The sequence below is a fragment of the Giardia intestinalis genome, chromosome 2, assembly GCF_000002435.2.
Source record: "Giardia intestinalis strain WB C6 chromosome 2, whole genome shotgun sequence".
NCBI lineage: Eukaryota > Fornicata > Diplomonadida > Hexamitidae > Giardia > Giardia duodenalis.
Window position 1 is genome coordinate 986,864 of NC_051857.1, and position 26,665 is coordinate 1,013,528.

The 26,665-nt window shown below is 49.1% G+C and overlaps 12 protein-coding genes across 12 annotated transcripts; 7 read left to right on the forward strand and 5 right to left on the reverse strand.

The window, feature by feature from the left end:
- Positions 1-33: 33 nt before the first annotated feature.
- GL50803_009086 (uncharacterized protein) lies at positions 34-894 on the forward strand (the record flags this gene model as incomplete). The annotated part of the gene is made up of 1 exon (XM_038046400.1): positions 34-894. The coding sequence occupies one exon, from the start codon at positions 34-36 to the stop codon at positions 892-894; it is 861 nt and encodes a 286-aa protein (XP_037901734.1).
- A 198-nt stretch (positions 895-1,092) lies between these two features.
- Positions 1,093-2,397, forward strand: GL50803_0014861 (uncharacterized protein; the record flags this gene model as incomplete). The annotated part of the gene is made up of 1 exon (XM_038045794.1): positions 1,093-2,397. One exon carries the CDS (start codon positions 1,093-1,095, stop codon positions 2,395-2,397), a length of 1,305 nt encoding a protein of 434 aa, XP_037901735.1.
- Positions 2,398-2,415: 18 nt separating this feature from the next.
- On the reverse strand, positions 2,416-8,040 carry GL50803_00103838 (Kinase, ULK; the record flags this gene model as incomplete). Its single annotated transcript, XM_001708726.1, has 1 exon — positions 2,416-8,040. The coding sequence occupies one exon, from the start codon at positions 8,038-8,040 to the stop codon at positions 2,416-2,418; it is 5,625 nt and encodes a 1,874-aa protein (XP_001708778.1).
- Positions 8,041-8,075: 35 nt separating this feature from the next.
- GL50803_0015265 (uncharacterized protein) lies at positions 8,076-8,990 on the reverse strand (the record flags this gene model as incomplete). Its single annotated transcript, XM_001708724.1, has 1 exon — positions 8,076-8,990. The coding sequence occupies one exon, from the start codon at positions 8,988-8,990 to the stop codon at positions 8,076-8,078; it is 915 nt and encodes a 304-aa protein (XP_001708776.1).
- Positions 8,991-9,995: 1,005 nt separating this feature from the next.
- Positions 9,996-10,214, forward strand: GL50803_0010686 (Ankyrin repeat protein 1; the record flags this gene model as incomplete). Its single annotated transcript, XM_001708723.1, has 1 exon — positions 9,996-10,214. One exon carries the CDS (start codon positions 9,996-9,998, stop codon positions 10,212-10,214), a length of 219 nt encoding a protein of 72 aa, XP_001708775.1.
- A 422-nt stretch (positions 10,215-10,636) lies between these two features.
- Positions 10,637-12,181, forward strand: GL50803_0016598 (Mannose-1-phosphate guanyltransferase; the record flags this gene model as incomplete). Its single annotated transcript, XM_001708722.1, has 1 exon — positions 10,637-12,181. The coding sequence occupies one exon, from the start codon at positions 10,637-10,639 to the stop codon at positions 12,179-12,181; it is 1,545 nt and encodes a 514-aa protein (XP_001708774.1).
- Positions 12,171-12,977, reverse strand: GL50803_0010682 (uncharacterized protein; the record flags this gene model as incomplete). Its single annotated transcript, XM_038045627.1, has 1 exon — positions 12,171-12,977. The coding sequence occupies one exon, from the start codon at positions 12,975-12,977 to the stop codon at positions 12,171-12,173; it is 807 nt and encodes a 268-aa protein (XP_037901736.1).
- Positions 12,978-13,009: 32 nt separating this feature from the next.
- On the forward strand, positions 13,010-23,839 carry GL50803_0015264 (uncharacterized protein; the record flags this gene model as incomplete). The annotated part of the gene is made up of 1 exon (XM_038045819.1): positions 13,010-23,839. The coding sequence occupies one exon, from the start codon at positions 13,010-13,012 to the stop codon at positions 23,837-23,839; it is 10,830 nt and encodes a 3,609-aa protein (XP_037901737.1).
- A 206-nt stretch (positions 23,840-24,045) lies between these two features.
- On the forward strand, positions 24,046-25,377 carry GL50803_0010680 (uncharacterized protein; the record flags this gene model as incomplete). The annotated part of the gene is made up of 1 exon (XM_001708721.1): positions 24,046-25,377. One exon carries the CDS (start codon positions 24,046-24,048, stop codon positions 25,375-25,377), a length of 1,332 nt encoding a protein of 443 aa, XP_001708773.1.
- A 30-nt stretch (positions 25,378-25,407) lies between these two features.
- On the forward strand, positions 25,408-25,830 carry GL50803_0010679 (Double-stranded DNA-binding domain-containing protein; the record flags this gene model as incomplete). Its single annotated transcript, XM_001708720.1, has 1 exon — positions 25,408-25,830. One exon carries the CDS (start codon positions 25,408-25,410, stop codon positions 25,828-25,830), a length of 423 nt encoding a protein of 140 aa, XP_001708772.1.
- Positions 25,831-25,854: 24 nt separating this feature from the next.
- GL50803_0029277 (LSM domain-containing protein) lies at positions 25,855-26,055 on the reverse strand (the record flags this gene model as incomplete). Its single annotated transcript, XM_001708719.1, has 1 exon — positions 25,855-26,055. The coding sequence occupies one exon, from the start codon at positions 26,053-26,055 to the stop codon at positions 25,855-25,857; it is 201 nt and encodes a 66-aa protein (XP_001708771.1).
- A 22-nt stretch (positions 26,056-26,077) lies between these two features.
- GL50803_0010677 (Helix-hairpin-helix domain-containing protein) lies at positions 26,078-26,665 on the reverse strand (the record flags this gene model as incomplete). The annotated part of the gene is made up of 1 exon (XM_038045626.1): positions 26,078-26,665. One exon carries the CDS (start codon positions 26,663-26,665, stop codon positions 26,078-26,080), a length of 588 nt encoding a protein of 195 aa, XP_037901738.1.

Below are 26,665 nucleotides of genomic sequence, written 5' to 3' on the forward strand. Positions count from 1 at the left end.
TAGCAGAGGAGGATAAGTGTTAAGGAATAAACTATGTGTACGTGCTTTTCCAATATTAGGTCCATCACCCCTGGCCCAGGAAGCTATGAGGCAACACCGTTCAGCGTCTACAAGCCTCGCACACCGTCGGTTCACATCTCTACGCGGCTGAAGAGTGGCAAGCGCGATGGCCCGGGGCCGGGAAGATATGATTTCAACGAGCTTTCTTCTTCGTTTCTGTCGGGTATACAGAGCCACAATTCCTCTCAGCAACTAACCAAGGCTCAGCTGACCCGAGCTCATCTGTCAGACTTTGGAGGAACGCAGTCAGGGATGCTAAGCGCGGATAGCTCTTACCTGAGTGCTACAATGAGTAGATCGACCACCCCGATCCTCATATACTCAGAGGACATGCAGACAACGGCCCAGACCGAACTAAGCAGGAGCAGCACCCACACTAAGGCACCAGCACACTCCTTTGGCGCTTGTGGTCGCTCAGCAGGGGGGCCGTTTGACGTTAGATACGCCATGGATTTCTCGAACATAGGACCGAAATACACCCCCAAAACGTCCCTTACTAAGACGGCAAGCCCTGCTATACACATCGGGTCGCGGCTTCCAGACCTTTCCGCGCGGTCTAATACCCCCGGGCCTGGGAGTTACTCCCTAGACAGAAATCCGGACTTTTCGGTACAATCTAGAGCAGATATCATTAGGAGGCGTGCCCTTCTTGCATCTCGCTCCAAGAGACAGGCTGATAACGTTGCTAGTTCAGTGTCTGAGAAGTTTATACCAGAAGCCTCCAAGCCGCGAAGCTACTGTCCTCATCTCTCAACAACTATACTACCAAGCGTCCGAGGCCCTGCATTTACCCTTTCCAGTCGCACGCCCCTGCGGATTTTCGGCCAGTATTAGCCGCAGAGTTAAAAATCCACGCCCACTTTCTTTGATTGTATTAAGGGCTCTACCCCAGGCCCTGGATCGTATGATGTCCCGGTACTGGATTTTATACAGCCATCTACCCCATCATTTAGCATAGGCTTGAAGCACCCTACTCCAAGGGATTTGACTCCGGGCCCAGGAACATACAACGTAAACCAGGGGGACGAAGCAATGCGTAAGGGCCCCAAGAACCTCACTATTGGAGTTAAGCTACCAGACCATCACATACAGGAGACTCCAGGACCAGGGACCTATGAAACCCAACGGGCTTTTGAGGTAAAGCCAAAGGCACTCTCGTTCTCCGACAGGCATGCAGATCCTTATGAGCAAGAACGCCTAATGACGCCGAGTCCGACACGTTACAACCCGTCTTTATCCCTGAAGCAGGTTCAGGATAAGGTTTTGCCATGCACGTTCAAGTCCAGCGTGACTCCACGAGGCCCATTTGATGATCTGGCCCACACGCCAGGTCCGTCAGCATACTCTGTCAATGACAGCATGACAACACCTCGTGCAAGCAGGGCTTGTATCGGAAATAAGCAACCGGTTAGCTATGACAATCAGGTCCCTGGCCCTGGTTCATATGATAATGTTATGAAAGAGTACATAGAGATGACGACACCATCATCTCCTGCTTTCACTCTGCACGGGAAGCTTGAACACGGCGGACCATTTGACGTTCATGCGGTGAGGGAATATGCCTCCGTAGGCCCAGGAACATACACACTGGACAAGCTCGTTAGCAACGGCGGACTTATTTTGCCCCACGCTGCCAATCTTTCTGGTAGACATCCCGATCCTCTCGAAAGGGAAAAACAGCTTACGCCAGGCCCGGGCTCATATTTCAAGGAAGGCGCTGGCGCACAGACAACTCCGCAATACGATCCGCTGGGGACCAAGGGATGCAAATTTGGAGTACGGCCTGCAGATCTTACCTTCATCTCATCACAGTCTGGATTAGGAACACATGATAATACTGCCGTGGGTCCAGGGACTTACACACCTAGATCAGTGACTCCGCGCACTCCTGGGGGCGTACTGAGCTTCAAGCACGCAAATCCTTTACGAACCCTTGGAGATGGGCCTGGTAAATATGATATTAGCAGCGCAGTTACCGCAACGCTTCCCTCGTCACCGCAGCCGACTATGCATAACGGTCGGGCCAACGACTTAAACAGCCCATTTACAACCCGCTTTGATTGCAGCTGCCTAGGTGGGCCTGGTACATATGCTTTGGGGGAGAAGCTTCGAGGTAGTAGGCTTCGGGGTGCGCGCGCACTGATCTCTAGCGACACTTCACGAGGGTCTTCTAGTGGTAGGGTAGGCCCATCAATTGGGATACGATATACACGGATACGGCAGCAGAATACTCCTGGGCCGGGTGAGTATGACATATCTTCAGCGCCGCGTGGACCCTCGTTCTCATTTAGATCCCGCACCCCTTTGGCGGTAGGAACAGGTGAGCCTATGAAGTAATACTGCTACTCCCTTCTGTCAATCCTCTATCTCCATGACCCCATCATACCACTGCTTCGGTGGAAGGTTCTTGGAGTATGGGTTGCCAAATGCTATTTTCAAACCCTCAAGCTTTATTCTAACAGTCTTACTAATGGCCTTTCCGACCTGCCCAACCGATTGGTAGACGTCTATAACGTTGCAGAATTCGCTGGAGTAGAATAGCAGACTGTCTGTCAGCTCAATAAAGGCAAGCATTAAGTCATCGCGCAACGACAGGGTAGAGAGCCACTCAGCCTTCTCCGCAAACCACTTTTGGATGTCTAGTACGATATAGTTAAAAACGTTCTTGAAATACGTGCCTGCAAGCTGTTCCGACCACCCATATACACGGGCAAGGCTGGTATAGAGCGAAAATGTACTTAGCGCCAGCTTCAACACCTCAGTACGCAGAAGAGCGCTTCTCTCTGGCCTTTTTATATAATCTTTTCCGACAGCAGGAGCTCCCGCAGCTTGCTCCAAACTGGCCACTTCACTTGTGTAATTTTCAGGGAGGACTCCGTAGATGTTCCCTCCAACAATTACATAATCCTTGAACACCTTGCAGGTAAATGCCAGGAGATTGCAACCTGCAAACACCTCATTAGTGAGAAGGTGCAAGTGGTCCTTGAGGGCTAGGCGCTTCTGCTGAATGAAGAAGGCATCGAGGGGCTTTGCAGGGGGGTCCGAGAGGGCCTTGATGTGAGCAGTCACGATGCTGTCGAGGGTCATGGTTGCATTAACGAGAATGTTAAAGACACGCAAAAAAGCATAAATATCGTCGCCTTCCACCTTGATTTCAAAGGAGTCCGGATTGATGACCTTTGGAAAGACCTTCTCCAGCGTATATGTGCACCCGCAGTTAGCAACAAAGATCTGCCACATGCGCTCGTCACTCACTGCATTGCTTATTCCGTCAATTATCAGGTCTGTATGTATGTTCCCATGTATATAGGACTGCAGGAAGTACTTTCGAAGTTCTGGATTCAGCGACAGCTTCTTGGTACGGAGGGCATTGACAACTATCGTGAGAGCAACCTCGTGATATTGTGAGCTATTAAATAAGCAGAGAAGCATTGACTGGGAGTTGATCAATCGGTGGTAGCTTCCAACAATGGCCTCCGTAAAGAGAGCAATCTCGTCAGACCTCACCATTTCGCCCATAAATAGGCCAACTTCCTGTATGTCCCTAGTGATCTTTACAAAAATGGGCTCTGGTGCCGCAGACTGCATCTGGGTGGGGTCTATGATTTTGCCATCTTCCTGAGGTTTGACAGATTCGGAAACCTTGGTGCTAGGGAGCCGCAACATGAAAGACACAGATTCCTTGATGTAAGCGTCTATCGTGGTGCATGTGTTGAAGAATCCATATGCTCTTCCACGCTCTAAACTTACAGATAGAATAGTTGCAGCGGCGTGTCGAATGTATCTGAAGAACTCAATTGCATAGTTAAATAACTGTAAGTTGTCCTTACCGTGCACTTTTGCCAACTCTGTGCTCCCCTCTGGTATCTCATTAAAGAGAGAAAAGTTATGTGTGTCTTTTAGAAGATTCATAATTGCAAATGTAAGCCCCTTTACCTTACGAGTGGTGTCAGAAATGTAGAATAAGTGATCGCGAACGAGGTGATGCGCTGGATGGTTAAGCACGCAAGCGGTGATGCCTAGAAGTAACTTGGACATTTGTATGTATTCGGGGTTAAGCTGAAAGAACGAAGGGCTTCCCTTCTTGTCAGCAGTTGTGATTTGCTGTTGGAGCATGGCCTGGTCGATTCCCTCTATCCGTATCAGTTTCGTCTCACTCTCTTGTGCTGTGGCTGCACCCTGTGCGGCATCAGCACCTTTGGCATCAGAAGACGGTCTCTCCGAGACTTGCTTTTGTGATTGGTGAAGGTTGGTCAGCATAGCTGTTTCATAGAGCTCTCGGGGCGGTACTGTATTAAAAGCGGTGTTGGCAAGAGCAAACAAGCAAGACTCCAGATTGAGCACCATGCGGCGGCTCAAGTAGAACGGCACGTGAGGCTTTGTATATGACTGGTAAAACTCATCGAGCACCTGGAGCGAGGGAATAGACTTGAAGCTGTTCCTGATGTTTATGCTATTTCCCTGTAGCATGTTCGCCTTCAAGACCTGGGCACAGATGTCGAGATAGACGTGAATGGCCCCTGACAGAAGTGTAAACGCGTTTATGTATGCTGCACGGAACAAGATCTCTCTTTTTTCCTTGGTTCTTATCGTCTTAAGCCGGGTCCTAGAGGCCTCTAAGACAGACTCGAGCTTGCTCTGGGGATAGTCAGTTATGGAAAGAGTAGACATGATATGGATGTCCAGATTCTTCACCTTTGTGAGCCGCGCTTGTAATTCTCGTATGTTTTGTCCGGGGAGGCGATTAAGGTAGTATTTGTCGATTGCGTTGGAGCGGTCTCCCTCTGCCTCCATGCCCATGGATATAATAGAGGTGTAGTCGCTCAGCAGCGAAGGTGCATCATTGACTATCCGACTGCAATCTACTATAGTATTTTGGACAACTCTACGCAAGTCAATCTTAGGTTCAGAAGATGACTCCGTTAATATGCGATAAAAATTGTGATTGGTTGCAGTGGACGGGTTCTTGAGTACATTAAACGTATTGAAATCGAAAAAGAATAGCAGAGCTAAGGCTAGGCATAGATACGGCTTCAAAATAGTTGCCTCAGAGTTAATGTAGAAGAACAGGAACGTCTTGTAGTGTGAGTAAAGAAATGGAAGCCCCCTATAGTCCTTCGGCTTGCTCCAGTGGGCCTCGAAGGCCTTATCTGTCCCTCTAAAGAAAGAGTAAGGCCGAAGCTGCTCGACAGCGAACGCTTGGCGATATTCTTCAGTGAGCCTGTCCCTCCTAACCGGTTGCTCCTCAAGGATATGCTTGTCCTTGTCTGTGGATATGGCCCCGGAAACTCCCAGTTCTAATACATTGAAGTAATCCATCATGACTTCACCAAAGCTGAGTACAATGAAACAGCTCAAGATCTGCTTATACATTTCCAAATTTTTGCTCACGAAAGTAAAGTCTAAGTGTGTGAGAATGGTCTTGATGGATCCGATCATGAGAGGAAGAAAATCTGGGGTAATGGCCGATGAAAGAGCAGAGACAATGATCCGTAGAGACTCGTTGTGAAGACCGATTACTACGTTACTGCAGAGGGACTTTACGGGCAGGTCGTATGTGTCACTTGCAATGGTTTTGTAAACAAAGGCCAGGCCTGAAACTATTCGTTCAAAGGGTACATAACTCCGTATAAGGTCCAGCTTAAAATAGTTGAAATCTGTCTCGCAGAGAACCCCAGAGGAAAGCACAGATCGCGGATGCTCTCCTGCGCCTGTGGGTTGGTCCACCCCTGGAAGGATGTTAAACGACGCACAGTAGTATGATGTGAGCATGAGAGCGAGGTTCTCTACAAACGCACAATAGAGAATGCGGGAATGGAACCTTCTGAGCAGGAATCTCTCCTCGGGGACTTTCCCTTCCTTTATCTCGATTGGCTTTGCCTCTATCTCAAGGTAAGGGAGGGCTTCCAGGGTCAGAAGATTGTAAATGTCTATTCCATAGAGGATTTTGGAGATATCACCGAGGACACTGTTGAGCAGATTGTGCTTTAATAGGACGAGATAGATCTGGAGAAGGAGCGCCAGCGTCGCCACAGAGATGGTAAACACCTTCTTTGATTGCCCATCTGGTTTGTGCAGCAGGGCATTGAGCAGGTTCTGCAGGGGCTCAGACTTCTTTCGTGGATTCCCTACGTCGTCGATCCAGACCTGAAGCACCGCAAGCTCTACAGTTGTGGAAGCAGTGGATCCCACGCCGGATGCTCCTGCAGAACCAACAATATGGGGGTTAAAGAAAAAGTGGTAGTAGAAGAGAGTAAGTGCAGCCGACGCCCTATCCAAGTCGTTCCTTCGGTTCATCAGGCCATAGCCGACCCGCGAATCAAAGTATGCATCTCCCAGGTGTGAATTGAGAGCCGAGAGAAAGGCGTGGACTAAAAACGAATGAAAAACAGGAGCTCCCTCTGTTAAAATAGAAAAATCCCTTGTGGCAAGTGCAAACTCAGTCAATTTCAATCCTGTCCTACTGTCTTGATAGAGAAATTTCTCTAAAACTCCTATGTTTGCCAGGATGTCCTTATTGAAGTCTGTCTTTACGATCATTAACAAGGCTCCAGGTCTTTTTGAGAAATAGGAAGCGCGGCAGAGGCGCGCTAATGCCTTGTGATATGTGGAAACATAGGACTTGAAGGTGTCCAGGCCTTCAAATGGAACGGCGACATTGACCTTAGCTAGAGAATGGATTGTCGGGTCCTGCATGATGCAAGTACTATACAAAAGCCCTGTGGTCTTAATGGATATGTTAGCGACTCCCTCATTGTGGTCCGACATGCCAAACTCGTCTCCTTCTGTTTGCGTCCTTGCAGTATCGCCGGGACCCAGTTCATCGTTGGCAGAGACTGGTGCACTGGCAGGTAGTTTCCTCTGCTCCTTCAGACGCTCCTCAAACCGTTCTATGTTGGCTAAAAGATGCTTAGGACAAGTGATTTTTCCATCAGATTGAATGGTGATAGCGTGATATACATCTGGATAAGTGTTGTTTGATATGAAAAGACGCATGGACGTGAGAAACTGCGGTTCGAGTGGTAGCTTGATTCGCTCCTTGATCTTGGCATTGAAGAAGGGGTGAGAAGCTAATTCATTCCAAGTGATCCTCTTGAATGGGAAGGGTTGTAGCAGCTTGTAGAGCAAGTCCTTAAAATTAGCGCTTAAGGGGAAGCCTCGATAACTAGATGGGATGAGGTTGTTGAACAGATGCTCCTCGCCGTGTTGAATGACTCGAAAAGCGTACCTTTGGTAGTCACGTATTCGAACTGTTATGCGTGTTTGTTGCTTGTCTGGGCTGTCCTCAGAGTCACTGTCATTATACACCAGGTTCTCGGCAGAAGACTTGTCCATAAACTGTTCAAACGGGTAACGCCGAAATAGTATCCTATAGAGCAGGCAACCAAAGGAGAACAGGTCTGAAGAGATACTATGAGAGCCGTCGGGCAGAAGGGTTTCAGGAGCTTTGTGGAGATAACCATTGGACTTAACGTGCTTATCAATAACCTCGATGGTGAGAGGCTGATGTTTGACAATTTGGCTTGCAAACTCGAAGTCGGCCAGCTTTATGTTACCGTCAATATCAACAAGGATGTTACTACCCAGCAGTTCATTGAATGTTATGCCCTTTAAGTGAAGAAAATGAAGGGCGTCTCGGATGTCACTTGCAAACGACTCCACAGAGACCTCGGGCCAGTAGTGATACTCTCTGCTCAGTAGAGACTCTAAAGACCCGCCCTCGCAGAGCTCCGTTATTAGCCAGATTTCGTCGTTGCTCTGGTACCACGATATGAAGCGTAGAATATTTGGGTGGACATTCGAGCTGAGGAATGTTGCTTCGACTTGAACCTTCGTCTTTAGCGCCTGAATGCGTGTAGGAGTTTGCTTTGCAGCCACATATTCTAGAGATTGCGGCTGCCGGGCACGATAGATAATTGATCCGCTATTCTTTCCTCGGCCAATCTCCTCATAGGTCTTGAACTTGCTGGCGGAGTTCATGGCGGGGCGCCGATTAAATTATTGAACCAGAATTGCTAGAATTTACCTGCTGCCACGGACAGGCCTGCTAAGAGATCGCTTAGCACCGGGTCCTCGGCCTTTGTCTTTGCCGTCACGTAGCCGAAGTAGTCACTCAGGCTGCTGATCTGCTCTTCGTCCTGCGGTCCGTCCCCGTCCTGAACGTTGGTCTTGAAGGCGCCCATCTGCACCTTCAGCGCCTCGTCCGGAGAGGACGACTGGCATATCATGGTGTGGGAATCCATCCCAGGCGGGATGCGCAGTATCGCTTCGTCTTCGTCGATCGTGAAGTCGAAGGCGTGCGCACCCCCCTTGGTATGTCCCAGCAAGTGTCTCGCAATGGGGCCCGTGTCGTCTGTGCCGGCTGCAGAGTAGACGGTTGTTCTTTGGGGGCACGCAGAGCCATCGGAGGACGGAAAGAGCTTGGCGTTGGCGACCAGGGCCAGGGCCCGAACGCACCGGAGGGCGATGCTGCGGCTCACAGGGTTTGTGTTCTGCAGCTGGGTGCTGTCTGTCAGCAGGATGGTGCAGCTGGAGAAGCGCTGGCGCTTGCTAAGCGCGTAGACGGCATCCAGCCAGGCCTTCGTCTCCGTGACGCACAGCGAAACCGAGGCGGCAGAAATTAAAAGAACGAGATGCAGCTGCTCAGGGTCAGCGAAGAAGTCAAGGTCGTGCAACTTGTCCTTCAGAAGCCCAGAGGAACCCAAAATAAAACAGGAAACAGGAGCTGCATCGTCTGCACCGCGGTCAGACGAGACCAGTAAAGTGGTGTATTTTGATGTGCCAGGGGGGATTATAACCTGCTTTCCGAGCAGCCGCGTGGCAAGCGCGCCCTTGTATGCGTCCCCATTGCCCAGGAGTACAAATGTGGCCGGCGAGCCTTTCGCATCGCAGCCCTCCGTGAAGGGCGCAAGAATGTCCTGGATGCTCATTTTAATTCTTTGCCAGATCTCCCAAGCCACCTCCCTGCTTCCTGTGGCTTATCAAAAGTGCAGAGTCTGTTGCCTGGGGGTCGCGCTTCGCTGCACAGAAGCTTACATTGGCACCAGACGGCTCCGTGCACTCAGATTGATGGACAGAAGGGGTCAGTTCGTAAGATCTGTCTCACTAAGGGCGCTTTGGTTGCAATCCCACGACTTCAGAGGCTTCTGTGCTGATTGGGATTGGGCAATGATGCGCGAGGAAAAGCGTTCGACCAGGAGGTAGCAAGGCTGAGGCTCACCGAATCCATGATTGTTATCTACCCACAGATTCTGCGAAAATTGGACCCGATACAGTAATTGTTAGTTTGGCGTAATAGAAAGCGTGAATCTAATTGCGCATGACATGGTCAGTGAGAGTCCCACTCGTGCTGCAGAGAGCGCTGGCAGTGGCTCCGATAGCATCCCCATGTTCAGTCCCGAAGAGCTGTATCGGCGTGAAGGCGAGCTGCTAGGCAAGGGGCCTTCGGAGTCGTCATGTACGAGCTTGCTACTATGAATTTGCCGAGCTTTTCACACTTTGGGAGCCAGAGGACGCGAAAGCAGTCTTTGACAATGAGTGGAGGCCTGATTTGGACACCATCACAGATGAATTCGTAAGAACTGTCATCGAGAAGATATTATCCTGGACTCGGCAGAGCAGCCCACAGCCAGGGAGTTTCATAGTCTGCTCCGGGAGCTGAACGCTTCAGAAGTAGGGATCAGGCTTCACATCAGTGCGTTGGAGAGCATCCTGGAAGATGCCAATGCTAGGGACGATCCCCTCGAGAAGGCCCTTCAAGCCGAGTCAGCTGAGAACAAAGGCCTGAAGGAGACTATCTCTGCTCAGACTGTCGAGCTGGACTTTCCAAAGAAGGTCTCAGGAAGCTGGCCGCTCGAGACTCATCGTGGATCCCGCTCATACGGGGTGCCGAAAGAGGTGACGTAGAGGCTGTTAAAGCAATTTCTCCTCTTCACATGGGAAGGACAGCAAGATATGTCAAAACAGACAGATGGAGTGTGCATGGAGGAACAGCACTGATGATAGCAGCACGAGGACATGCAGAAGTGGTGAGGCTATTAGTGAAACACGAGAGTGGCATGAAGGATAGATATAACTGGACTCCCCTTAATCATGCAAAGTCACGGAATAACCGGGAGTGTATGGAGCTTCTTCGAGGTGACCAACCGTTCTGAAGATCTCCGCTGCATCTTAATGAATTTAGTGATCCCAACTTCTAACAGAACTAAGCAATCCAGTAGGCCCCCGGTGCTAGCCCAATCAATAGTACGTCCCTCTCTAAATCCTTCGGTGGACATAGCGATCAGGGGCCCAGCCCCACCTGCACATAGAGCCTTGCATAATGTAGGAGATGCAAGATACTGTCGCTAACAGCATGGCTGTGCGATCGGCAGGCAGAAAGCGAGTGAAGGACCTCGTTGACAGTGGCACCCTGGATCAAGTGCACTCGCTGGAGTTGGCGATTCACACATAGAATGGAGTCCCCATGTGGCTGTCCTGACCTCGTTCTGGTCTAGATGATGAAGTACGACCCTTACTGTACGTAGCCTTTCACACTGACAACTGCTGACTTGTAGACCCCTACTGGTATAAAAGCATGGCAACAGCCCTCATCTTAGCAGGAGGGAAGGGGACACGTCTCAGACCAATGACAGACAGCACGCCCAAGCCGCTGCTGCGAACCCCACACCGGACAATCCTCGAAACCCAGATCCAGAGCCTCTACGAGCACGGTGTGCGCTCTGTGTATGTCCTCATTCATCAGTCTCAGCATGACTCTTACAAGGCGTGCGTTGACAGCCTTGATGTAAGGCACCACATGCAGATAGTCTTGGTTACAGAGCACGAGTGGTTGGGAACAGCAGGCGCTGTTGTTAGCTGTTTGTGGGCCTACCCGGAGCTTTCCAAGCTGACACACATCCTCATCATGAACGGAGACGTTGTCTGCCGCTATCCCTTCTCATCGTTGATCTCTACCTACAAGTCGCAGAACTGCGCGTGCCTACTAACACACTTCTCCACTCGGGACCCATCGCAGTATGGGCTGCTGAGGCTGACCAGAGAAAACGGGCCGTCGGCTCTGTCACTGTCTGAATTATCAGATCGGCCCTCACTGCCTTCCTCCTCCGCGGGCTCTGAGCTGAGCGAGTCCTTATCCGCTGGAGACGGGCTGCTATCGTCCTTCGGCCCTGCTAGCTCTGCCGAATCAGCAGACATCCTATTCGAAGATCCCACCGACGCCAGCGCCGAGAGTGACAGCGTGGCATCGGTCTCCTCAGCGGTCGATGCACGCCAAGTAATGAGGATAAGAGATTATAACCGAATCCACCGCGGTGGAGCAAGCATCGCAAGGGTCTCCACGCCACACCTCCCCAGCTCTCCGGCGGGACTGCGGGTCAACAGCCGTCGAAGCGATAGAACTAGGAGCAGGTCCAGAGATAGGCCCAGAGGGGGTGTGCAGATGGGATCCCTGGGACCGCAGCTGGACTTGTCGTACGGGCAGATATCTCTGGTGGACTGCTCAAACAGACACTTGCGCTCCCTCCCCACTCAGACCGCCTCCAGAACCTCCACACGATCATCCTCGGGCGCCACCATCCGTCTGGGCAGGGTGTCAGCGTTCATAGAAAAGCCTTGTTTTGTGGCAGTGGAGAGCCAGCAGGACAGAGCTGGCCACGGAGTCTCGTATGCAAATGCCGGGATCTATGTCATCAACCCCGCTCTCCTGCTGGCGTTCCCGGTCCCCTGCTCTATGGAGCAGGGAGTCTTTCCCATCCTTCTGTCACGGAAGCTGGACGTGCTGTCGTTCTACATCGGCACGGAGAAGACGTGGAGTGACATGGGGACCGTCGCGGGATTTATAAGGGGGTGTCAGCTGTTGAACGGAGTCCCGGCGTTTGACCAGGGCTCAAACTCATCCACACGGCTGGGAAGTGAGGCACACAAGTCTATGTCAAAGAATGGCCTTCGGGGCAATGTCACAGGCGACGATGTGCGTATCGCGAGGGGGGCGCACGTCGCCAACTGCGTAATATACGACAATACAGTCGTGCCGCCCGGAGTGCATCTGGAGGGATGCATTGTTTGTTCAGGGGAAGGGCTGGCGCAGGGCAAGCACTATTACAACAAAATCATACCTTAGGCGCACTCGAGAGCGTCAGTTTCGTTCGTATCCTCGTTAGGTGAGTATCTACGACATTGAAGATATCTTCCGCCACCTGCTCGGCCGTGGTCTCGACGAATGGGCAGTCAATGCCACCCTTTTCCCAGAGGCCGGACAAAAAGTTGCCAGGGTATATTTCCTCTACGTGTGCATGCGGTAAGTCATGTCGAGCACAGTCCACCAGGCCACGGAGAGCAAACTTGGCCACACAGTACGGGCAGCAGTCGACGGTTCCTTCCCAACTAAGGGGATCAGAGCCGACGGCCACATAACAGCAGTACCTGTTCCCCGAAAGAGTGGGGAGATACCGGAGGCTTTGCTGCATAGGCAGGACGTGCGCAGAAATGGCATCCAGTATGTCCTGCGGTGTCGTCTCCCCCACAGAGCGGCATGCAAGGGCTCCTGTACAGGTGACAACAGCAATGAGAATGCCCTTGCCACGCTGCTGTGCAGGTGATGGACGGCTGGTGCCTGCATACCATGCCTCGGCCTCGTCCAGGCTTGAGCACGCAATACCCAACTCACCCAGTAAACGCTCATAGGTAAGCCAGAACTGGTCTGCAGACGGGTCTCCACGTATGATGCGCAGCCTCTTGTAGCAGGAAGCAGTGGAGGCGGGGGCCCTTTCCGCATCTTCAAGAAGCGCATCCAAAGACCCGGTATCCGCGCGATCGCGCACCTGTGCATGCACAGAGAACCCTTCGAGGAGAAGCTTGCAGGTTACAGCAACGCCCAGGGTACCGTTGGCGCCCAGGACCAGAACAAATAGAGACATTTCCCACTCAAAAAAGAGGCGACCGGGACTCGATGCACACAGCGAGGCGCGTCGGCGAGCTGCTCAATGTCTTCTACTTGCTAGAGGATCCCCGGAGCGCAGCATATGGCCGCACCTCACCCACTACACTTACTCCACCGGCAGGTATCCAATGCTCCGACAGCCAGATCCTCACAAGGGGCATTCTGAACTTCCAGGGCGTCCTGGAGAGGCTCCGCATTGCATGCGACTCTGAATACAGCCTTTACAGCCCCGTCACAGCTTTGTTGGAAGGCCAGGAGCACTTTCGCCCCCTTGGAGCAAAGCAGCAGGGTTCCCGGTCGGACGCTAGTCACGAGCGGATAGGACGGCCTCCCAGGCGGACTACTAATTACGTTAGATTTTACGACTGGCATGTCTGCTCCTGCATATTGTCACCGTTAGAATTGAATACTTTCCAGCGAGCTTTACGGGTGCTGCTGGAGGTCAAGCAGCCAATAAAGATCACATCAGATATAAGTGTCAATCCAGGAGAGTGGATGCACCCCTATGGAAGCAGCAAACCTCTTCACATCATAGCAAATATGGGTAGACAGCGTTCTTCTGATGCAACACTCTCTCCATTACTCACCCTATCATATCAACAGGATGCATACACAGCGGTAGAAGAGGGTCCAGAGCCAGTAAAAGCGTCTTCTCTTTTGCCTGCCGTAACTACTTGGTTGAAACATCCTCCAGCACTATCTCAACAGTCATCCCACTCACTAGGTTCGGCAGAAGCACTTTCTAATACAGGACTACTCAGTGGCTACTTTATAGGCAGTTTTCTCTCTCAGCCACTACAAAGGAATAAACTACTGAGCACAAGGCAGGCAAATGCAGGGACAGCTAGCGGTACTGCAGACGCACAATTACAGCCTGCAGAAGATTGCAATAGGATGAGCGGTGATGTATCATTGTATGCCTACGAGCCTCTGTGTACTAGTACTTATTCGCAGTTTGGAGAGCCAACGAGTCTATCAGACACGTTTTGCAGACAGCCTTCTGATAACTTTAATCAACCTGATAGTAAGACCGAGGAGGAGGAGCTCACTCCAGAGCTCTCATCTAGAAACATATGCACATTGCAGACGGCAACTGCCGATGGAATAGCCATATTGGGTGAATATTTTAAGAACGAGCGGCTTTGGAAACAACAAACAGCGGCTTTCCTAGCTAAACGCGCGGTTATGTCTATCGAGGATAGGCTTCGACAAAGAAATCGCCTAAAGTCTTCCCCTAAGACCGAAGCTGTCCTCATAGAGCAATTTTGGTCGACCGTTACTAAGGCTATCTCGCTGAGGGCTACAGATGATATAAATAACGAGGAAATTATGTGCCTTGTGCGCGATTCTGATGATAATTCGCAGAACTATGGGCACAGTAATCACCCACCAGAGATAGAGCACCGAGCTGCAGCTGACAATACTATAGAGCTCTCTGAGCTGGCTCCGTTTGCAGACCCTCACTCTCCCGTGCCTCCGTTTGAGCCACTGGAGGTTGCTGGGCCCAAACACATAGACTGTGAGTCTCTTTATTGCATGGATGGAAACCTTATCCAAGGAGTGGGCGCTATAAGTGCATCTATGCCTGCCAAGCCTACCATGCAAATAGGGTCGGTTGACCATACAGACACGCCTCACCTGTGTCCACTTTATCAAAATGTGCGGCAAATATTCAGGCTTTTCAGTGCAGACCTATCTGTGTCTCTTAACCTTTTGCAGATTCTATTCACTAATCTTATTCTAAAGTTCCTCACGCTTTCTCAACTGCTGAGTCTTTCTACTTCTACATGCTGGTATCACACTGTCACATTTGTAATAAGAACAGGTCGAATTATGGCCGTTTCGATCCGTCCTCAACAAGGAAGTAAGTTCTTGTTTAGAGCCAGAAAGACCACACATAGGCAATCCTTTTTACAACTACGGTCCTCCTACAAGTACCTTCCAATGGATCTGGCGCTGTTGAATGCCAGCTACCAAGTCCATAAGCAACAAAAGACACCACAGGAAGGCTTTCTGGCTCGCTTAGAGATCACCAGAGCTGCCGTTTGCCGTTTGCTATACCTGCACCCTTCAGCTCAATACACACCAGAGACCCATTCGATAACACAGCTCTTTATGCTGTCGGACCAAATCTCGGCACACGGTCTCATTCTAGAAACCCGCTTCTTTATGGAGCATTCACTTCTCTTGAATAACAACACCGAGCTTTCCACGTTAACAGAGGTAGACGTTCTCATCAAGTTCTTGACAGAGTACTTGATGTCTGAGCCGCTCTTTGACTTTGGTTCATTTAACTCTGACATCCTATTGTCCGAATACTATCTCAAGCATCAATTACCAGGCAAAGAGAGCTGCTCCTTGACTAGTTCACATTCCCGTAGTGCTTATGACAGCACTTTAGTAAAGCCATTAGCACTAGAGCAAGTATCTGAGAAGAAAGATAACCGAGTGTATGATCAACGGGACCATCTTAACCACGAAGCTGTCATGCTCTATAATCAGCTCTTAAGCATATATAAAGACACACTTCCATTATTCTTTACCAAAGCGGACGATTCGAAAAGCCTGCCTAAAAGGCAAACCGAGCTAGACATGGTAGTACCCTACCTGTACTACCACCCCAATATTAGGCACCTTTTGCCATACCAGGCGCACATGCTCCTGGGCGTTTCTGCTTCCTATATTACAGGGAACAATTCCTTTATTATACGTGCGCCGAGAAAGGTTGGTGTACTGCGGTTTGTTATATCAACGTTTCTAACACGGTCAGCTGCTCTGCAAAATCTCAGGTATGCGTGCGCAGGGATGCATCTTGAGGGTAAGGGTGTTGCAGGCCTCAAAGTGCCCAATCAGATTGCGCCTTCCGCAACGAAAAAAGACTATAGCTCTGCTTCACTAGACGGCATGCTAAGGAGAGAGCAAGTGCATCTGGTACTTTGCGAAGAAGGAAAGGTAGAAGGGTTTGTTAACATGTACATCAGATTGCTCTTCGGAGCGCGTGTGTATGACGTCGTTTCCAGAGAAATGTTTGGCCAAAACGTGGACCAATTCTTACTTGATATGAAATCACGGAAGCTTTCGCAAGAGCATACACATGTAGATGATGTATCCTCTGTAGCAGACCATTGCTCGGGGCAGTCTAGCACATTCTATCCTAGCTCTGTGTCTCCCATCAACTTTATGGATATTCTTGGCCAGAAGATGCTGCTGGATGATATGGAGTCTACTCTTTTTATTACTATTCTTTCCTGCAATCCGCATCGGAACAGCGTTCCAGTAGCAGAAATCACGAAAGGTACAGCGTTTGGGCCTCTTAAGCCGCGCTCAAGCAACAGCAATGTGTTTAGATGCATGAGTTCGAGCGACTGCAACCCTGCAACTATCAGCTTGCCATATGCACGCCGCTGTGAGGCTTCACACAAGCCTTCTCGTGCGAATGACGCGTCTTATTTGGGGATGGAGTTGCTAGACACCAATCCCGTCGACTCAGAACGCCATGTACGGTGTGTATCCTATGTTATTGGGCCTGAAGCCGAAAACCAAAAGACTATCAGTGTTCCGTCGCGCATTGTGTTCAACCTCTTCGATCAACTGCACGGATTTCAGCAGAGCTCGAACCAGGTAGATCAGCCTACCTCTATCAAAGTATTTGTAGTAACATACGATGCGTTACATTATAACTATGCCTATACAAATGGACAGATCCTATCTCTTATTAAAGAGGCTAAGCGATTAGACACCCTGGTGGTCCACAGGATTAAGGACCATGCACCACATTTGCCAATACACATGTACAAGGCCGATTTCATCGTCAGTGTTGAGAGTGCATATCTTCTCAACAAGGGTGACGATCTGCGACAAGAGGAGGAGACCAGGAAAAAGTTGCTCCAGCTCCAGAGTGCGCACTCCACAACTCTCACAGATAAGGCCTCTATCAAGCAGCTACAGACCCACGATAAGCGTGCCACAAGTAGCGTTACAATCTATTCAAGTGCGCCTTCACATGAACGGATTTCGCAGCCATCGTGTACGGGAGACCAGACGGTCCTGTCAGAGCAAAACGATCCTTCTCCCCTAGGCACAGACCGGCAAAGTGAGCAGAGCTACATTTTATATGACACAGTTAGTGCGCCCAGCAGTAGTTTGACGCGTGTGATTGAGGATACCCCTGTGCACCTACTCTTCTTCGATCTCGTAGCTTTAAACTATGAGCCCTCCACTCCTGTGCTCACTAGCATCTATGACATGAAACTGCTGGATAAGGTCCTTACTGATCCCGCAATTGCACTACTCTTCTTGGACGCCTCTAAGAAGGGTTCTTGTAGTATCTACCTCCACGATATTCACGGCTATGGCCCACAGATCGCTTATCGCTTCCCCAATCTTCAACATATTCCGCTGGTTGTTCCGAGAAGAGACAGACAGTATGTGCAGGATCTCTCACCATCAGACTATTTCGCACACTTTCCGCTACATCAGCAAGTGGTCGATGTTTGCAACCCATACTCTTTCGACGTCATTGCACCGAGCAAGCGTGGTACTACTCTACAATCAGTGACCACGTTCGGTGGCCCATCTTATTCTTACCCTTTATCTTACCCTTTAAGGAATTTCTCATCAAAGTTCAGAACCTCTGATCAATCTATTTCAGACGACACACTTAAGCTTGTCACTAAGTTCATTTCATTTGATAGCTTCATAACTGATTTAAATGCAAGCTATAACGCACTTCTTGTTCAGCACCAGATAGTAACTGCCAAGCACGGAAGCACAAGAACCAGGCACAGTACGAATTTCTGGTCACATATGGGGGCATATATGAATCCCGTGGTTCTCACTACTACGATGAATGTTAGCTCGCTAGATAGTGTTGCATCCATTCTTGCACGGTCACACAGTATAGCATTTGGCCGTGGTTCTGAGGGAGCTTGGCTACGGATGATCGACTCAGATCTATGGGATAGCTATGCGTATCCGCATACATTCAGTAGCATATGTAACAGTATGATACGCCACAATGCTAGGTTTCCTTCAGCATATAAAGACTCTTTGGGATCCTCCTTGGATATGACAGTTGTCTCCGATATTCGGCGATCCTTCCCCGAGAAGTATCTCAATGCTATGATATCTCACCTGGAGCATTTACAGCAGCTTTGGGTGCGTACAGATGGAAGTCTTTTTCTCATTCCTGCAGCACCGCGGGCAGCTCCACGCTCCAGCGTGCTTAGCAATTATCCATCCGATCAGTCAACAGCACAGACCCTTTCTCACAACATGTCTATCCCCTTTTCTGTCTATGACAAGCTCTTTATAGATTTCCAAAAGACCGTAGAGACAAATCACAATCAGAAATCTCTCTGTTTTGTTTCGTCTGGAGACTCATGGAGCAACATCTCACGTTCTGTAGTGTATCAAACGCGGTCTATTTCACTCCTAGTTGCGATAGAGCTTATTGACATCTTCAAGCGCCTCCTGTATAGGCAGACACCACATGGTAAGCTCAACAATCATACGCCTAACCCCATGCTTCAAGCCAGCTTTGAGGCAGGATCTTTTTCTGCAAAGGATCGAGTAAGCAAACCTGTGCTTGATATGCTTGCGAGTCAGTTGAATGAAACGCTTGTCAGGATCGAGACGACTGCCAAAAGTCTGCTCTTCTCTGCATATCATTCGTATCACACGAGCATGTGCTGTACCACGCAGCAACTCACATGCCTCCAGCCAATGGCTAAGCTTGAGAAGATGGACCGATTGCCGAACTTAGTGGTTTTCTCATTACTGAATACAATTCGGCTTACGATCATCCTTCCCCGCTACACGCAATTGGTGTGTGCTCAAGCCAGGCCAAAATTGTATGGTGATCCATGCATCTGTCCGCACGCTACCAGTACGTTTGCTCGCATCAAGAATAAGCTGTCCTATGCAGTGGAGCTGAAGAACAAAGCAACTTACGTGTTTAAGATACCGTTTAAGACGCAAATTCAGCCGAAATACCTCAGCATGCTCCACAAGCGCCCCCTTCTACAGCACCTGTATCAATTAGATAATCAAAACACACGCAACTTACACGATAATTTCTTTAATCGCATAGACTTTTCCTCAATGCGGTCCAGGATTGAGGCCAACAACAATAGCATATCGCAATATGTAGGCTCTCTTCTATTTTTCTACAGAATGTTACTGAGTATAGATGCCAATATTAGTAGCAGCACCACAAGTCGAGACACTCAGTTCGTAGTGGCTTTTCCGTTCGCTCATAACTTTTATTCGTCTGTGACCATGCAGCTTTTAGGATCTGCCCCAAGCGGCCACATGCTCGATAGTTTTGGCTGCCTCCTTCCCTTGAAGCTGGTCACTTACAGCGCAACTCAACATCCTATCTATTCAATAACTCGCGAAGACAAATTAGTTGGGGGCTTTTTAATCGCCTCGTCAACCCCCAATGACATCAGTCTCTACTCCATCAACTGTGGTGCTAGTGCTATAAGTAGGGGGAAAGACTCCACTGTACCAGACAATCCACCTTCGTTACTCTCTGCTTTCCTTAATGAAATCAATCCCTCAGAAGAGGATACTAACGTGGAGTTACTGTCATCTATGCTGGTCATGTGTGGTAGGCTGTGCTGTGCTACGTGTCCCTTATCCTCTATGATGTATAAAATCCTTGCAAATAGTACAAGTGGAGTGCTTGCGTCTGCCGTGAACCTGATAAGGCTTCTTACCCAGGAAATCCATACACTGAATGTCATATACACCGAAACCCCCGTAATAGTTGCCGTATGCTTTGCTATACGACGGCTTTTCATCGAGTTTGGCCTATATGGCAAGAGGCATAAGCCGACAGCAGAAATAATAAAGCAATCCTATCGCAAGTACAGACAGGAAGCGCATAAATATAAGTTCGGCGATGACCATGCCACGCTTTGCCCTATGTCCCTACAGAGATTGAATAACGTAACATTGGCGTCTGCCATGTCGAACGCGAACAAAAGTGCATCCAATGTCAACAGCAGTCCGCCACTTTCCAATGATAGTCCCCGTGGTTCCAATTGCTTTAATGTCCGCTATACTGACGCTTCACAGTCATCCAACGAAAATCAACGAAGCAAACAGACAATTAATGGATGTCTACCCTATAAAAAAGAAAATTCCTACAATAGAGTGCCACTTTCACCCCCAGAATCTTCTATAGCAAGAGAGCTCATCGAAAATAAGGGTGTAGCTGACAGGCATACACCGTCAAGGGTCCTCTACATATCCACCAAGGAGCCACCTAGAAAGCGCGGGATTGCCTCAAAGGCAGATGAATTAGGACAGATTACCGCAAGTATTCGGTCAGAGATATCTGCCGTCGACGCTGCAGAACGTGCAAACGAGCCCTCGGAGGGCTCCAACGATCTTTCAGAGTTTTGCCAGAGCACACAACCAGAGTATGCTTCTAAGTGTACCACCAGCTTGCTGTATTCAAGGGAGCAGGGGGTCACCGGGGCCCCCACTGATGGAGTGGGAAACATGTCTGCGCTACTAAAATCCCACACTGAAGAAAGGATCAGCAAGCCATACACCCTGTACCACGATAACTCGGATGACAATGAGCACGACATCGATGATGCTTTCCTTAGGACTATGGGCTTTAACTTTATCTTAGTGCTGGTAAGTACCCAAGACACCTTACAGATGCTTGGGGCAATCATGGGTTTCTCATTGGGAGATTGCAACGCTAACATCATCATACCAAAGAGTAACGAGGTCTTAGCATACATCACGCCTACTACATCTGCTGCAACAACGGTATCTTCCATAGGCAGGAAGAACTTAGCCTACATAGGTCTATCGGAATTATCCATTCAATCAAAGAAAAGCTGCTACGATAACAATATAAAGACTACTACTGAGGCCCAGGAACCGATACTACGAAACCTTGCAAACGAAGAAGGAAAGTGTATTGTTCTCCAGACAGTGGCAGACTTCATTGACAGCGTCGAGCGCTTTAGAGACGCTCAGCGAATCCACCTATTTGCGATGCCATGCGTCCAAAATATATTAATAGTAGAAGCTATTCATCGGGCGAATATGGCCGAGAAGATCATATGCTGGTCAAGTCCGCCTTTGTACAGAGCTTTTGATCACTTATTGGCGGACGTTGCAATAAGTGCTGAGCTTCTAGAGAGGTTGAGACCCGTCGGCATGCCCTTTCAGGATGATATTACGTCACTTCCTGAAGAGCTTCAATACACTATCCTGAATCAAGCAGGAAACAGGCCGCTGCAGCAGCTCCTAGTATCAATCGTGGGACTGATAAAAGAATTTGGTTATAACATATCCCGCTTTTCTATTTTCGATGACGACCCAGCACGATTTGCGATGCCCAAGTTCGACTCTTCTATGGAGCAAGAGTCTCTTAGCACCGAGTCGCAGATTGATGCAGAGAAGATGTCAGATGAATTTCCTAACAACGGCAGGCATGACGCTGAGATTACAGAATGTGACCCCCAGCCTACTACAGAATATACCTGCAGAACAGAGCCGCCCGAATATTCGTTTGTGCTAGATTGTAATCATAAAAATAATAGACATACAAGCGTCCTTCAGAGGTGTGTCAAGCATGCTATTCGTGAGAAATTTCAAGAGGGCTTTTCTGTGGGGCCAAACGCGGAAGATTTTGATATTCGGCACAGCCTAGAACCACTTGGTGTAGAAGGCATACAACACCCAGAATACAATTCGGTAGAAAAAGATCACGGACAGACAGACGGATCCATCATGCTACATGAGACGCTTGCTGCACTGTCGTCACTGCGTGGTGCATACTCTCAGCTCACATTTCCGCTTCGTAGTGACATGTACCAGATGGATTTGAGTTGCTGCCCACTAAATATAGTGAAGCTGCTATCACAGGGGGTGTTTTTAAGCAAGCATAGCAATGTAAGTCATTTTGACGCCTTTGTCTCATCTTCATGTGCAGGGAAGATGCTAGACTTGAGTGGAGTCAGCGGGACTGGGGGAGCCAATGCCCCGGGAGCTTCGAAATTCCGCCTCACAAACTTAATAGCTAACATTCTGAGTAACAATCCAAATATTAAAGCGTCTCAAGTATCGAGGGACAACGTCCTTCTAGCCGTACATAGCACTTCTTCCCTGCCTTCCCTGTCTATAGATGCGTCACTAAACAACCACCCACCCATAATTAATCTCAAGAAGATTGAAAGCTTCTATCCAGTTCGTCTTCATTGTGGTTCCAACGGCTCAATTACAGAAATTCATGCAGTTACTCCAGAGAACTTAATAGTTACCCATAACAAAGCAGCATCTTACGCCACACGCATGTCCGTTCCAATTCCTGCTCTTGCTCCTGATTCACGTATAAATACTATCAGGGGGAGCACCTCAGCCTCTTGCGAAACGGTCAATACCTTAATCAAGCACATTGACAGTATAAGCAGAGCCATTATCATAGCGCCTTCTTTATCGGACAAGCTCAAGGTATGTACCATACGTCCATATAAAAGGATAAACCCAGTCACTGTCCTGGGAAGAGAGCTCAAGCGTACGTTCTACTCGTTATTAGAGGGTGAGGAAAACACCTTCCTTTCCATCGACTTCCCAGAGAGTCAGGTCACGCGCATCTCCCTGTCCCCAATATCGTCTGCTTCTAGCTTCAAGCGAAACTTAATACCTTTCTGTGAGCGCCAGCTGGTGTATGAAGACCTGCACCCGTCCGACTCTACCCCCTTCAAGCACCAGCTAATACCGGATAAACCCACAATGAACCTGAATCAGTTTGTGTGGAAGCGGCAGCTTGTGACCAATCTTCTATCAGTATACTCTTCGCACGAGGTTATTATTAAGAGTCTGCAGCTCCAGTGTAGGATGGCTGAGTATGCTGCGAGATCAGGACCCTCTTCGAACCAAATGAATCAGGAGTATACGAATGCTTATCAGCAGATGTACACAATCATACACACGATAGCTTATTCCATCAACGACTCGTTCTCATATCGCTTGCATATTAACAACCAAATATGTAACCACCTAATTATGCGGTACAACGAAGTGAGTAAGCTATTGAGAGCCCAGCCGTTACTAAAGAATTCTGCGGAAGCCGTTATATCCATGAGTATAGCGCGAGAAAACAACGTGAAGACACTCTATCAATCATTTAAAAACGCCGTTCCCCACCTGCTTTTAACTTCATTCGATAAGAAGGTTATACTGTATCTTCTTAAGCATAGGAAGGCAAAGTATCCCGAGACGATAGAGATAACCCTCAACCAATACCTTCGTGATAAGTACGCTCCAAGGCTTCCGCCCAATCTGTGCAACAGGGAAGCAGCGGTACAGTATATTATAGCCCAAAAGTGGAGTGACACATCCTCTAACCATCTAGTTGAGCACCTGAAAATTAAGATTTTGGCACGAATTGATGAGCTGATAGCTAACAATATGGACACCGAAGAGGCAGAGCGGAGCCTAATACAGCTGCTTCTATATAATCTCAACTGCAATCACATACTGAGCGGAACATTCAGTGGAATATTTAACAATTGCACCACGGTGCAGCACGCAGAAGCAACGGTCAATCTCGCCGCTTCTAACTTTGGGTACAGCACCTTCAAGAGACAAGATATTGCACCCTTGCCCAAAGAGTACTGTCTAACCATCACTGCTAACCGCTGCACCCCTTCTACCCAACAAACAACCCACGATCTGCCACCTGAACCAAGGCACTTTTCTCTCAAGAAGGACAACCCCCTGGGCCTATGTTCTGCAGAGGAATATTCTCCTGAGATATATGAACCCCCAGAGTCGTATGCTCAATGCTGGAAGCCCCTTTGGTGAATCCAGTAAATTTAAAATGAAGCACCTTCGGTCTGACACCCCACAGTCGAGGATAACAAAGGCATAGACGCTTGCCAAAGAACCTCCGCATAAATCTGAAGGTATCCACTTCTCTACTAGCTCTACTACCCTAACCCTCTTAGTCTACATTCAACATGAAGGTCAACTAGGGATACGAAGGCACGTTTCCTCAGCAAATTAAATATATGTACGCTTCACTGGGTGATAGCCCGCACTTAGACTATGACGTGGACTGTTATTCGCCCTCATACATTGGATTTTCAGGCCCGTACATGCATGAAATGCCCGAGCTTCTTGAAAACCGAGACTTGCAGCAAACGCCGCTATATCCCGACAACATTGATGTTCATATTTGCAAGGATCTGGCAGACTACTCGGCAACCAAAGAGCCGCCCTCTACTGAATCTCAGGGGCTAACCCCGCAGGTCTCACATATCTCTAATTATAGCTACCGTGCAGCCGGTAATCCGTCCTATTGCTTCACAGACGGAGGATCATGCATAAACTCTGCACTAGACTCTATTCACCCGGGGTCGAAATACCTAAGCAATCTATCTATGGAAAATGATACAGATCAAGCAGCCGATTCAGCGCGAAACACAGTTACTCCCTCCAAGGATATACCAATAAGCGAGCATACTACAGGTGTAGCGCCAAATGTGATACCCCACCGGCATAGCTCAGAGTCAAGGATCCACCAAACAATACCACCACCCCTGCCTGATCCCTTCTGTGATCCTGTGAAGGAGCTAGCGTGTTCCTCTATGTTAGAACAAACACCTCTCTATCTCACTGGAGACAGAGAGCAGTCTGGATCCGTAGACATAACAGCTGATTTCTCCCTGGAACGAGAGGGTCACCCTCGACCTATTCATCACAGTCTACATAGGCAAAGTATTTCTTATCATGTACCAACCCACACTAACTCCACGTTGCCATTTCTTCTGCAAGGAACCCCACAGCAGTATACTCATCAGTCATCAGGCTATGAGAGGTCGTCTGAAAAGCATCACATGCACAAAAGGTACATTATGCCGGCAGAGAAGCCTTACATGTATTCATATACAGAGCAGTCCAGTATACACCGCCAGATGAATTACCAGTTATTCTTGCGCTCATACCAGTACTTCTACGGACTCGATGACGAAGAGATAGACCTCCATCAAGAGGCACTAGTGACGCGAGATAGTGTGCTTGGCCCTCAGTACGCCTCACAGGACCGAGTAACATCCAGTACCTTGTACAAAGGCCTCTTTTGCGCAAACAAAGAGTGCTGTGGACTTCTCATCGACAATCTAACACGATCACCATACTGCTCAAAGCAGTGCCAAGTCCGTGAGCAGAACATGCGGCAGGCGCGTGTCAAGCCCCGTGAAACCCTCATCAGGCGTAAGGATAGCCTGTTCCGCCTGCTGCGTACGTTGCCAGGGGTTAACTTTGAACGAGCACAGCTTATTCCTCTTGTCCGTAATTTTCTCCGCGGCGGCCTAACCACTCGACTGAAGCAGACAGACTGAAGCAGACATTGAAACAGACGTGAACAAAAAATGTATCAGCCCTCTGCATACATCCCCAAGACCTCTGCGCAGAAAAGGGAAGAAGCAGAGATGGAAGAGAAGAAGAATTCGCTTTTGTCGATCTTTCTGACGCCTGACGCAAAGGAGCGACTCAGGCGTATTGAAATTGTCAGTCCAGAGCGTGCCAGCAGAGTTGAGGCGATCTTGCTTCAGCAGATGCAGAGAGGGCAGCTATCTCCTCAATCTGTGTCTGATGACATGCTCAAAGGCCTTCTGGAGCAACTCACAGATGTACATACCAGGGGACTTGTCGTAGGAGGCATTGACGTGGCAGACGAGGCTACCGGATCCGGGAGGGTGATAATTTCACGCAGAGGTGCCGACGCCTTTATGGGGGTCGGCGATTCAACTAATCTTCAGACTAAATCTGACGACGAGGAGCTTTCATTCTAAATTTCTGTTGAAGTTAGTTATTCACTAGAATACTCTATAGCATGACACCTTCGTTGCAGAGAGGAGGACCCTGTCGAAGCGTTCGTCATCGACGGATACGTCGGCAAGAAGGATGTTTTCGTATTCGTCCGTGGCTTCAATAGTGCCTGTTAGCTTGTCACCGGTTGTAAATATTAACTCCACCCGAGATCCTATCAGTGAGGGAAGGTGCTCCTTCTGCAGCATGCTTGAAGCTTGCTTGAATTTTTTAGATGTGGGGCACCCCAAGTCGCCTGAGGAGGGTGGCGGCCGTCTCCTCTGAAAATCCGGGTAGCGATGCTATTTCTTTGACAGATGACATACAGATGTCTCTAAGTGTTTTAAAGTGTTCACAGAGAGAGCGAATCTTCGGCTTGGAGAGCCCAGCAGCCAGCAGAATGTGAAGAGCTCGTTCAGGCCCCTGGCAGGCCCGGGAAGTAATGTTCATGGAGCACGTTGGACCATGCGAGAAGCGCTGCAGCTCTTGGATTGCGTAGGCAGCCTGTTCGTGGTCCCAATGTGGAAAGACATTGAAGTTAAGCTTAACTGCTAACTCTGAGTATGCTGAGAGAAGGTCCGCAGACCCTGAATATATGTGCACAAACAAGAAATGCATAGCCTTATCGTCTACATCACGGTGTTTAGAAAACTTAGCCAAGCGAGGCATGTCTGTGTCGATAGTTTGAGATCCCGCACAATATATGTCCAAGCCCGGCACAGGTTCGAAGTCAGCATTAATATCTGCGAAGCGGTAGGGTCGCTTAAGGTGTAGAAGAATGGGGGACGCGCGGAGACGTGCATTGACCAAAATAGACAT